This window comes from Physeter macrocephalus, chromosome 4 (assembly GCF_002837175.3).
Source record: "Physeter macrocephalus isolate SW-GA chromosome 4, ASM283717v5, whole genome shotgun sequence".
NCBI lineage: Eukaryota > Metazoa > Chordata > Mammalia > Artiodactyla > Physeteridae > Physeter > Physeter macrocephalus.
Window position 1 is genome coordinate 39,386,957 of NC_041217.1, and position 11,660 is coordinate 39,398,616.

The 11,660-nt window shown below is 41.6% G+C and overlaps 1 protein-coding gene across 2 annotated transcripts in view; it reads left to right on the forward strand.

Moving 5' to 3' along the window:
* Nucleotides 1–2,533: 2,533 nt before the first annotated feature.
* The window catches only part of ELK4 (ETS transcription factor ELK4), an 18,549-nt gene continuing 9,422 nt past the window's right edge, over nucleotides 2,534–11,660 (forward strand). The window contains exons 1-4 of one of the 2 annotated variants that reach the window (XM_024133787.1): nucleotides 2,534–2,713; nucleotides 8,237–8,452; nucleotides 9,600–10,475; nucleotides 11,240–11,356. In XM_024133787.1, coding sequence (XP_023989555.1) covers nucleotides 8,246–8,452; nucleotides 9,600–10,475; nucleotides 11,240–11,356 — 1,200 coding nt within the window. In that variant the 5' untranslated portion in view covers nucleotides 2,534–2,713; nucleotides 8,237–8,245. The remainder of the gene's footprint in view (nucleotides 2,714–8,236; nucleotides 8,453–9,599; nucleotides 10,476–11,239; nucleotides 11,357–11,660) is intronic. The other variant, XR_003679427.2, reaches the window with a different exon arrangement.

Here is an 11,660-nt window from a genome sequence, read left to right on the forward strand (position 1 = left end):
TGCGTGTACCTTAAGCAGCCTACCTTAATAATTCTTATTTTTTCCTCTTGGTTTCTTTCTTTTTTAAAAAATTAATTAATTAATTAATTTTTGGGCTGTGTTGGGTCTTCGTTGCTGTGTGCAGGCTTTCTCTGGTTGCAGGGAGCAAGGGCTACTCTTTGTTGTGGTGTGCAGGCTTCTCATTGCGGTGGCTTCTCCTTGTTGCGGAGCACGGGCTCTAGGCACGCGGGCTCAGTAGTTGTGGTGCACGGGCTTAGTTGCTCCGCGGCACGTGGGATCTTCCCAGACCAGGGCTCGAACTCGTATCCCTTGCAGGCGGATTCTTAACCACTGCGCCACCAGGGAAGTCCCCCTCTTGGTTTCTAAAATGGAAGTTTTTCCAAGGAAAAAACTTGTAGTAGGGGCCAAGAGCACTATTGCTTTTCAGATGTTGCATGTTCCTTTTAAAACACCTATTTCTTAGTTGCCTCCTTAGCGCAGTATGCAGCATGTCAGTCTCATAAAACACATATTTCTTAATGAAAATATGTCATAAAATTATTTTTGAAAAGCTAACATCTTTAGCTGGCATTGCTTTTCCACGAACACCTCTATGTGTTATAATCACTCTGTATTATGATGGAGGAGGTTGGAAATTAAAGTGATGATTTTCTTCCAAGAGCCTTCAAAGGGATTATAGGATCACATTTCTTTCTTTTTTTTTTTTTTTTTGGCCATTTTATTAAATTATTTTTCTAGGAATTTTCCCTTCAACTAAGTTTTCATATGTATCTTCATAAAATTATTCATAGTATTTTGTTATCATGTTTAAATATAGGATGGATGGTGATGTCTCCTTTTTCATTTATGATATCGGTTATTTTTTTAAATTAATTTTTATTGGAGCATAGTTGATTTAAATATTGTGTTAGCATCTGCTGTACAGCAAAGTGAATCAGTTATACACATACATATATCCACTCTTTTTCATTCTTTTCCCATATAGGTCATTACAGAGTATTGAGTAGAGCTCCCTGAGATGATCCCATTTCACTCAGTGAGTTCAGTTAATTTTGCCATGGGGAACTCCCTGGGGGTCCAGTGGTTACGACTCGCTCTTTCACTGCTGTGGCCAGTGTTCAACCCCTGGTCAGGGAACTAAGATCACGAAAGCTACTTAGCGCGGCCAAAAAAAAAATTTTTTTTTTTTTAAACCATGAATTCAACTGTGGGGACGAGGAGGAGGCAAAAATAAATGACATCACCATTTACTGGGTGTCTACTATGTGTCAGGTAATGCACTAAGCACATTACAGCCTTTATCACATTTTATCTTCCCAGCAATGCTGCACATTATTATCTTCATTTTACATGAGGGGACTGAGGTTCAGAGTGGTGAAGCAACTCATTGCAGGACACACAGCTAGTAAGACACTGGCCTGTCCTTGGTTTCCTGTTAAATGGGATACACAGTATACTTCTTGGAGGTTTTGTTCAGCATAAGGTTATACCTTCTGCTGCTAAATTGTTCAAGTAGTTTCTTGCACCGTGTGACCTGATTCCTTAAACATTGTTATTTAATGAGAACCTATGGGCTAGACACTCTGCGAGGTGATTATGCACCTTATCTCCTTTAATCATTACAGCTCTAAGAGATTGGGTGCTCGCCATTTTACGTATATTGAGGCTGTTTTGGGAGGTAAAGAAAGTTGCTTAAGACTGACGAGTTAGTCAGAGGCAGAGCCACGGATGGCTTCCAGATCTCCGACTCCAACGCCAGAACGAGCTTTCCCCAGGACACCAGTGTTTCCATTTGTCAGTCCCGGCACTAGAGAACCACAGTGTTGATTTAATGTTTATCAAGTGTTCATAGTGCCCTGGGATCTGGCACTTAGATGAGAAAGCTGTGGCAAAACCGACCTCTCTGTCCACCCAGCCAAGAAGGCAGGACGGGAGGCCTGGAGAGAGAAGCCCTCACATTTAAGTTTCGCAACAACAGAAGTGGTCCCCTGGAGCCTGCTTGGCGAGCGCCACCTCTTCCCTCGGGCGGGGGAGACACGGAGGGGCCCCAGGCCCCTCCGAGGTCCCGAGCCATGTGGCAGCTTTGGCGTGCGGTTTCGGGTCGTGGGGCTCAGTAAACAGCAACTGGCAGTATAGTAGTCCAGCGGAGAGTGCAAAGCGGAGAAACCTAAGCGGCACCCTCACCGCGCCCGCACCCCTGGCCCCCCAAAACCGGGACGGGAAAGGGGACGGCAGCAGAGGCTGCTACGGCGGCGGCTGGCAGAGCCCCTCTGCTGTTGGCCCCTCCCTTCCCGCCCCCGGAAGTGACGCGCATCAGCTCCGGCGTCGGGGAGGGGCCCCAACGCAGCCGGGGGGTTTGAGAGTGGGGGCGGCCGCGGAGCGATAGGCAGGCTTGGCCGCGGCGAGGAACGCCCCGAGCGCGCGCCCGGCGGGTAGCGGCCCCGACGACCCGCGCCGCCGCCGCTGCCGCCGCGTGTGGGGGCGGGGAGGGCGGGGCGCGAGGAGTCGCGGCGGGTGCGGCGGCGGCGGGAGATGCGGGCGGCTGCGGGCACCCGGCGGGCTAGGCTCGGCCGCCGGCGCCTTCTCCGGCTCCGCCGCGGGGGTCGCAGCGGCTGCCGCGCCATCCTCGAGTTCCCAGCTTGAGAAGGCGGCGGGCGGAGAGGAGCATCGTGTTCGAGGCGGAGACCCAGAGGGAGCCCCGCGCGCGGCCTCGGTGAGCGGCCAGCCCCGCACGCCCCGTCCACCCCGCGCCCCGTCGGGGTCTTGAGGCCCCCCAACGGCGGGGAACGCGGGCGGGGGCGAGGGGCTCGCTGCACAACAGGAAACGAGCGCGCGGGGGCGGGCGCGGGGGCTGCGGCGCGTGCTCCCCTAGGGATCCGCCCCTGCCCCGCCCCGCCCGCTCAGGCGGCCCTAGCCCCGAGGCGCGCAGGTAGATGCGGTGCGCCCCGCTCCGCTCTCTTCGCCCCTTATTTGGTACCGCGAGGTCCCTGGGGCAAAAGGTGGCAGTGATGTTTTTTGGGGGAGGGGCAAGAGGGGAGCAATTCTGACTTTCTGTAGTGACAGGAAGTTGGAAAGTGAAAGTACAGTAATTCAGTGCTTACCCAGGCCCGGTGAGGTTGCGGCTCTTCCCCCGGACTTTGATCTCCTCGGGGGCACACAGTCATCCGTGTCTCTTCCTCTCCCCAAGCTCGCTATTCATCCGGTGTCAAGTTTCATTTCTTTTTCTGTTTTTCTCCCGCAAACCCACTCCCCTCTTTACTTTCCGTTTAATGTACAGCTGCCGCGAGGCTGGTGGCTTCTTCATTCCTAAGAAGATCAATTGGAAACATCTTTTGGGGGCTGAATATTAACTGGCTTTGGCAGGAAATAAAGGGCATTGTTGACTGAAGTAGTCAAACGATACACAGTTGGCTTTTTCCCAAGCTATTGCTATTTGAAGTTTAGGGCATTTAAAGAAAGACTCTGGAATTTTATTCCTCATCGGAACGGTTCACCCATCTCTTTGGTTGGTGGATCAGAGCCTCCCTCCCTCTTTGCCGTCTCCCACTCACCGCCCCACTGCGTGGAAAACTTGGTGCTTCAATATTTAAGACTGTCAGTGGTGTTTTCATTAAAATGTATTGTGATTCAGTTTTCCCCCTCAGGAACTCTCCCCTCTTTAATTTTGTTTAAATGTTAAAACTGCGTTAAGTGGAATCCATTTAGGGAAATGTTTTTAAATTTTATGGTAGTGTAACAGTACACGTTTAATATTCTGTTAGTATAGGATACTGTACAGTTAGATACACCAGATTACTTTTTGACAACTACGATGATTTTAAGTCGAAACTAGTCTTTATACATTTCATAATTTGCTTTTGTTTTACTTAAGCAGCACTCTGAATTTGGAGACATTTATTTTTGGGGTCTTAGCTACTGTTTCTGAAAAATAGTTGGGGCATGGGTCACCACAGCAACTGGACTATGTGTATTATAAACATGTTTAGGGTGGGAAAGGTTTCACTTAATAGAGGCTTCCTTTCCCTAATGAGTTACTTCAACATGCTCCTTTCATTTTAGCACACGGACTAATGTACTGTCTTTGAAGTGTTAAGTTAGAATCAGTTATGTTTTCCACATTTAATCCCTCAAAAATCAGATTCCTTCATTTGGATCAGTTAAGTATTTCCCTCCCTCATTATACTTCTACTAAAAATCTCTTAAAACTGTAACTTTTGGAAAAAACGGTAATTGTAGAAACATTGAGATTTTCGTGAGAAGAAAAAGGGTTTTGGGGTTTTTTGATAATAAAAATAAAAGTATTTAATATTTTTGACTTTATTTCACTCTTTGTAATTTTAAATAACTGTCTTCTGTAACTTTTTTCCTTTAATTCTCTTTTATGGCTGAAGAAATTGTTGAATTTCATATTAATAGCACACTTTTAGGAACTAAAATGAAGAGGTTCAGCTTAACTATATGCCCATTGGTTCAACACCTTTTCAGTCGAAGAATAAACTGATATCAAAATTGAATGAGTAAAATATTCCTTTAAAGTACCCACTGAGGATGTCCATTTTATGTCTTTGTTTTTCGCAAAAGAAATTTTTTTTTTTTCCAGCACGTAAGTCCGAAACCACAGTGCTCATTTTCTTTCACAACCATTTCCCATCCCCGACGCACTGTGAAGTACACTAAAGAAGTTGCAGCGTTTTCCACACAGTTGGGTTCTGCCCTGCAGTATGCAACAGCCCCACCAGCGTTTGGCTCAGTACACTCCTAATAACCAAAGGGAGAGGTGGAAGGTAAACCCACACCACCTTGGGAACACCTCCCATTTGCTCAGGATGGCACTTGTGTACTCATTGTGGAGATGTTGATGGTTATTTCTTTCTTTTTGCATGTATTGCTTAGCCATTATAAACCTGTAGGGCTCAAGTACTATCTGCATGATAGGCATTAAGACTCTCGGATTTGGTTTGGGGAATTTTTTCAAAATAAATGGAATTACAGGCACCAGATTGTAATAGTCTTGAGATTCCGGTTCTCTGCCCCGATCACTTTCTTCTTTCCTCCTCTCTCCTCTTCCCCTCCTTTCTAGCTTCAACATCATCACCATTATCATTCTCTCACACATATTCACACACTGCTGTAAGCATTGTTGATAATGAAGATGACGTTTGGAAATGTGGAGACTGAGTTCTCTGGTTAAGCTGAAATTTACTGGGAAGTAGTTGTAACAGATTTAGACTAACAAATAATTGTTTAAATGGGAAACATACGTAGTTAAAAAGTAACTTGCCGTGAACAGGCATTATCAGAAGAAAAGCCTCTGCAGTAAAGTCAGAGAAATGGCAGGGACCCCCCCCTCCCTGCCCAATACTTGATGGATATAATATAAAACCTCTATTTTAACCCAGCTTTAAGTGAGGCTATGGGAAACTGATTTCTAGTGAGCATAGTTATTTAGCATTAAAGTAGCATTTCATATTTGTACATTATTATCACTTAGTATCTAATAATGTAATACTTCTTTACAACCCACTGGTGATGTGAATGCTTTTATCCATCTAGGGAAGTGGTTTCCCTAATGAACAGAGTATATGACTGTGAGGAAAGAGACTTAGATTCATGGCCTCAGTTTCTCCATTAACTCTAAATGTGGGAGGCATCTCCCCTATTCTTTATTATTTTCCTGACTCTACTTTTGGATGACAGTATCTCTGTATAACCAGCTTCGAAGTGATAACTGAGGGTAATTGGAGGACTTTTTGAATGTCTCAGAAAAGTTATAGAAACTCAGATATTTTCTAGTATAGTTCCTCATCTTTGCCCTTTTTGGAAGCAGACATTGTTGACCCTTTGTGAGTTGTACATAGTTAAGAGTTAGGTTTCTCAGGCCTAACTTTTGTATTGTTTGTAGTGTTTGTTTTTAACATCTTTATTGATATATAATTCACATACCATAAAATTTACCTACTTAGTACAGTTCAGTGGTTTTTGTATGTTCACAGAGTTGTAAAACCACCGCCACAATCTAAATTTAGAATATTTTCATCACCCCGTTAACAGTCACTCCCCTTTTCTTCTTCCCACCCATTCCCCATTCCCAGCCCTCAGCAGCCACTGATCTACTTTCTGCCTATTGTGGACGTTTCATATAAATGGCTGGCTTCTTTCACTTAGGGTAATGTTTTCAAGGTTCATCCACTGAAGTAGCCCATGTCATTACTTCATTCCTTTTTCTGGCTAATATTCCACTCTGGTTATACTACATGTTGCTTGTCCACTCATCAGTTGTTGGACATTTGGGTGGTTTCTACTTTTTTGGGTATTAGGAATGCCACTGTGAACATTCCTGTGTAAGTGTCTGTGTGGACATATATTTTCATTTCTCTTGGGCATATACCTACAAGTGGAATTACTGGGTCATACGGTAACTCTATGTTTAGTATTTTGAGGAACTACCAAACTTTTCCAAAGTGGTTGCACCGTTTTACATTCCCATCAGCAATGTATGAGGGTTTCACTTTTCTCCACATTCTAGCCAACACTTATCAGCTGTCTTTTTGATTGTAGCCATCCTAGTAGGTGTGAAGTGGTATCTTGTGTGGTTTGGATTTTAATTTCCCTAATAACTAATGACACTGAGCATCTTTTCATGTGCTTATTGGACATTTGTATTACTTTTTGGAGAAATGTCTTTTCAAATCCTTGGCCTATTTTTAGTTTGTTTTTTAATTGTAAGGATTCTTTATACTTTTTTGATGAAAGTCCCTTATTATTTGAAAATACTTTCACCCATTCCAAGGATTGTCTTCTCACTTGATGGTATTGTTTGCAGCACAAAAGTTTTAAATTTTGATGTAGTCAATTTACCTGTTTTTACAGTATTTTAACAGAATTGATTTCATTTAAGTCCTGTTCTGATCCAGTGAGATCTAATTCATGGATTTTAAAAGGAAGGTTTTTTGTTTTGTGTGTGTGTGTGTAAAGTTCAATTATAGACTTTTTAGAATGTGCTTATATATGGCCAGAGTTTCTGCCCTAAAGAATTCTTCCTGGGAGGGTGGGAGGGAGACGCAAGAGGGAGGAGATATGGGGATATATGTATATGTATAGCTGATTCACTTTGTTATAAAGCAGAAACTAACACACCACTGTAAAGCAATTATACTCCAATAAAGATGTTTTAAAAAATATTTTTAAAAAATTCTTCCTTATAAACAAGGTGTTTTGAAGTTTTTGTGAGGAAAATAACTGTGAGAACATTTCCTTGCTGCTCCATTGCCTAAACCAATGGTTGTTAACTGAGATGATATGGTTCCCCCAGGAGAACATTTGGCAATGTCTGCAGACATTTTGATTGCCAGATTGGGCAGGAGGTGCTACTGGCATCTAGTGGGTAGAGGCCAGGGATGTTGTTAAACTACAATGCACAGGACAGCGTCCAGGAACAAAAAATAATCTGGCCCAAAATATCAATAGTGCTGAATTTAGGAAACTCTGGCCTAAATAGGAAGATCCTAAAACTGCAGATACTGAAAGATATTTCAGTTCCAGTTTTGATAATCAAATAAAGGTTGCTAATCACATAAAAGCAGGATCTATGCAGGTGGAATCCCTGTGGACAGAATGGTGACAGGACTTGTAATTTAGGGAACATTTTGCTGAATTTTCAGTGCTGCCAATTTATGTGTAAATTACATTTATGATAATGGAAACTATTTGGAGGAGAAATACCAGTGGAGCAAAAGTAGATTATTCCCTATACCTCTGGGCCACCCTGAGACACACAACATATCCTGGCAAATAAACCAGCTGGGCTAATTTAGATAGATGCTGAAATGGTGGTCTCAGAGAATATGACAATGAGTTTTTAAGATAAAATTTAATAACTGATACTCTACTGGTTGGCATTCGTCAGTCTGCTCCTGCAATTTATGAAACTAGCTTTATCTCACAGCAAGACTTTTCTTAAGCAGCGCGGCATGCTTAAGAGTTTGGACTCTGTATCCAAATTGCTTGCGTTTAAATCTCAGCTCCACCATTTACATGTGTGACCTTAGACAAGTTACTTAACTCTTTAATGAATCAGTTTTTTCACATGTAAAATGAGGCTGCAGTAGTATCTGTCTTATAGGATTGTTGTGGGGATAAAATGAGTAATTAGTCTAATACAGTTAGAGTACTTAAAACAGTGTCTGACATATACGTTTGGCTGTTAATTGTGTATCTTATCCGATGCCTCTTTCAGCTCATTGCTATGGACAGTGCTATCACCCTGTGGCAGTTCCTCCTTCAGCTCCTAAAGGAGCCTCAGAACGATCACATGATCTGCTGGACCTCTAATAATGGGGAGTTCAAGCTTTTGCAGGCAGAAGAGGTGGCTCGTCTCTGGGGGATTCGAAAGAACAAGCCTAATATGAATTATGACAAACTCAGCCGAGCCCTCAGATACTATTATGTGAAGGTAATACACATCCACCTCAAAATAAGAATTGATCCTTCTCTTCTGGTGAGGTTAGAGGTACTAATGTCCTGGTTTATTTATTAAAAGAAATTTTTTTAAATTGAGGTATAATTGACATAAAGTTATATTGGTTTGGGGTGTACAACATAATGATGCAATATTTGTATACATTGTGAAATGATCACTGTTCTGGTTTATTTTAATTCAATTTATTTTACAGCTTCAGCAGTTTGGAATTAGGATGAAAGATGTAAATGTTCCAGGTGTATTTCTGCAAATTCTTATTCAGTACCCAACTCCCATTGCTCATATTTTATTCCTAATTACAGTTGTCTTTAAAGAAAAAATGATTATGGAGTTGGAATAAGGAAAAGGAAATTTGAGATTCTTGAGGATGAATAAATACTCTTGTTTATATCATAATTTACTTTAAAAATTGTCTCATATTTACTCATCTTTTTAGCTCTACTTAATTTTTACTTTTTAGTTTAACCTGGAACACAAATTAATACCTTAAAGAATAACTGTTAATACCTAGATATGATTTCTTAGTTAAAATTTTTTTGTTTAATTTCTTATTATTTTGAATACATTCTTGGGCACTGAAGTAAAATAAATGGCTCGGATGGGTAGAATTAAGTGAGAAGCTGGGATCTTAATTTCTCTCACCTCTGAGTGGTTGATGTTATCAGCTTTCCTGTATGGAGAGATGAGGTAAGAAACAGCTGGAGTTTCAGAAGGAAGTAGGAACCTTAGCAGAAGTAATATTCTGAATTCCTTTTTGCTTCCTCAGGATGTGAATGGCTTGTACCTTTGGAGTTGTTTGAGATTGCAGTTCAGAAATTTTTGACTTCATACAGATACTTGGCTGACAGTGTTAAGCAATGAAAATCTTTCAGCTTCTATGTAACATATGAGCTCAGTTGTTAATAAGACATTTAAATGTTTTTAACTTGTACTCCATAATAGTAGGAACTGTGTTTGGTACGGCTAGATAAATTTAGATGATTTTGAAGCTTTCAAGTAACCTACCTATCAAATAGAGAACCTCATTAGGTCAGCTTTTTCATGGCGGGTGGGTAAAGTTTAAGAAATGCTTAAGAAAAGTTTAAGAAAGTCTAAGAGTGCTTCTTTTATTTATCTACAGAATATCATTAAAAAAGTGAATGGTCAGAAGTTTGTGTACAAGTTTGTCTCATACCCCGAGATTCTGAACATGGATCCGATGACGGCGGGCAGGGTTGAGGGAGACTGTGAAGCTTTAAGCGTCAGTGAACTCAGCAGCAACAGTTCCAAAGATGTGGAGAATGGCGGGAAAGAGAAGCCACCACAGCCTGGTGCCAAGACCTCTAGCCGCAATGACTACATACACTCTGGCTTATATTCTTCATTTACTCTCAACTCTTTGAACTCCTCCAACAGGAAGCTTTTCAAATCTATAAAGGTTGAGAATCCAGCTGAGAAATTGGCAGAGAAAAAATCTCCTCAGGAGCCAACCCCATCTGTTATCAAATTTGTAACCACACCTGCCAAAAAGCCACCAGTTGAACCTCTTGCTGCTGCCATTTCAACTGGCCCAAGTATTTCTCCATCTTCAGAAGAAACTATGCAAGTGTTGGAGAATTTGGCTTCCCCCAGACTGCCTTCTCTGGAAGCACCAACTTCTGCATCTAGTGTGACTGCCGCTTTTACCACCCCACCACCTATTTCGTCTGTGTCCCCTCTGCAGGAGCCTTCTAGAACACCTTCACCACCGCTGAGTTCCAACCCAGACATGGACACAGACATGGAATCAGTGGCTTCTCAGCCAATGGAACTTCCAGAGGACTTGTCCCTGGAGCCTAAAGACCAGGATTTGGCTTTGCCAGAAAAGGACAAAACAAATAATTCATCAAGGTCCAAGAAACCCAAGGGGTTAGAGCTGGCACCAACCCTGGTGATCACAGGCAGTGATCCAAGCCCACTGGGAATATTAAGCCCATCTCTCCCTACAGCTTCTCTTACGCCAGCACTTTTTTCACAGGTAACACCACTTTCTTTCTTATTAGTGCCGCATTTTTTTGGTTTTGTTTGTTTTTACTCACCTTTTAAAACAGATCCAGAATTTATAACCTCAAGTTCTCATTTGGCTACATAGGCTTGCCTTACAGAAGGTTATATGACCCTGTGAAAGTAACCCAATTCCTCACCTCAATTAGGATTGTCAAAATAAAAGGTTTGGAGTATTGTGTTAAAAAATTCATTGTTCTACAAGTAAATAAGTATTTGGTTTTTCCACTTTCTCCTAAAGAAAATAAGTATATTCTCTCTCTCTCTTTTTTTTGGGGGGGCGGGTCTTATAAAACAACAGTGATAATCTCAAGTTAGAAGACAACAGATCCTGAGGTCCTTACGAGTTTGTGCAGTTATTTTCATTAGCTATTTCTTAATTTGTTCATCTCATATAACATTTAAATAGTTAGATTACTCCTAGACCTACGCATTATTAAGGGGAAAATATGTTTGTGACTCAGTTACCCATAATTTCTCCATACCAAAATTCAGACTGGTTTTGTTTTTCTATTTAAAAAAGATTCTACCAAAAACGGGTTAGAAAATATTTTGACCTTTATCTTACCTGGGTTGTAAAAGTAATTTCTGAGTTTTTCCTCATGATAAGATTTCCGACTTGGAGATACTTGGAGTGGAGAATAGGACAATATTTGGATTCAGAGCTATTTGTGTATTACAAGGGTAAACATAATCCTGATAAGCCATTTAGTTATATTTTTGGTTTGTGTATTGCAGACGCCCATCTTACTGACTCCGAGCCCCTTGCTCTCCAGTATCCACTTTTGGAGTACTCTCAGTCCTGTTGCTCCCCTAAGTCCAGCCAGGCTACAAGGTGCTAACACACTTTTCCAGGTAAATTACATAAAAGCTTGTCTTCTGTAATTGGGGTGTGGTAAATGAAGAAAGAGGCAAAAAGGCAGTATCCACTCTTCAGTTAATCATTGTAAAACTTCTACTTAATAAGTATTCCTTAGATTTATTTTTGAATTTCTAAGTGTTAATTTTCTGGCCAGCAAACAACTCAGATAAATATTCACGGCAGAGTTTCCTTTTCATTGTTTACTATCCCATACGTTTGAATTAGACCAAGAATTGTTTAAAACTGTAGTAGATTTTGAGCCCATCCAATTTTTTTTTTTGGTCATTATAAATGCTA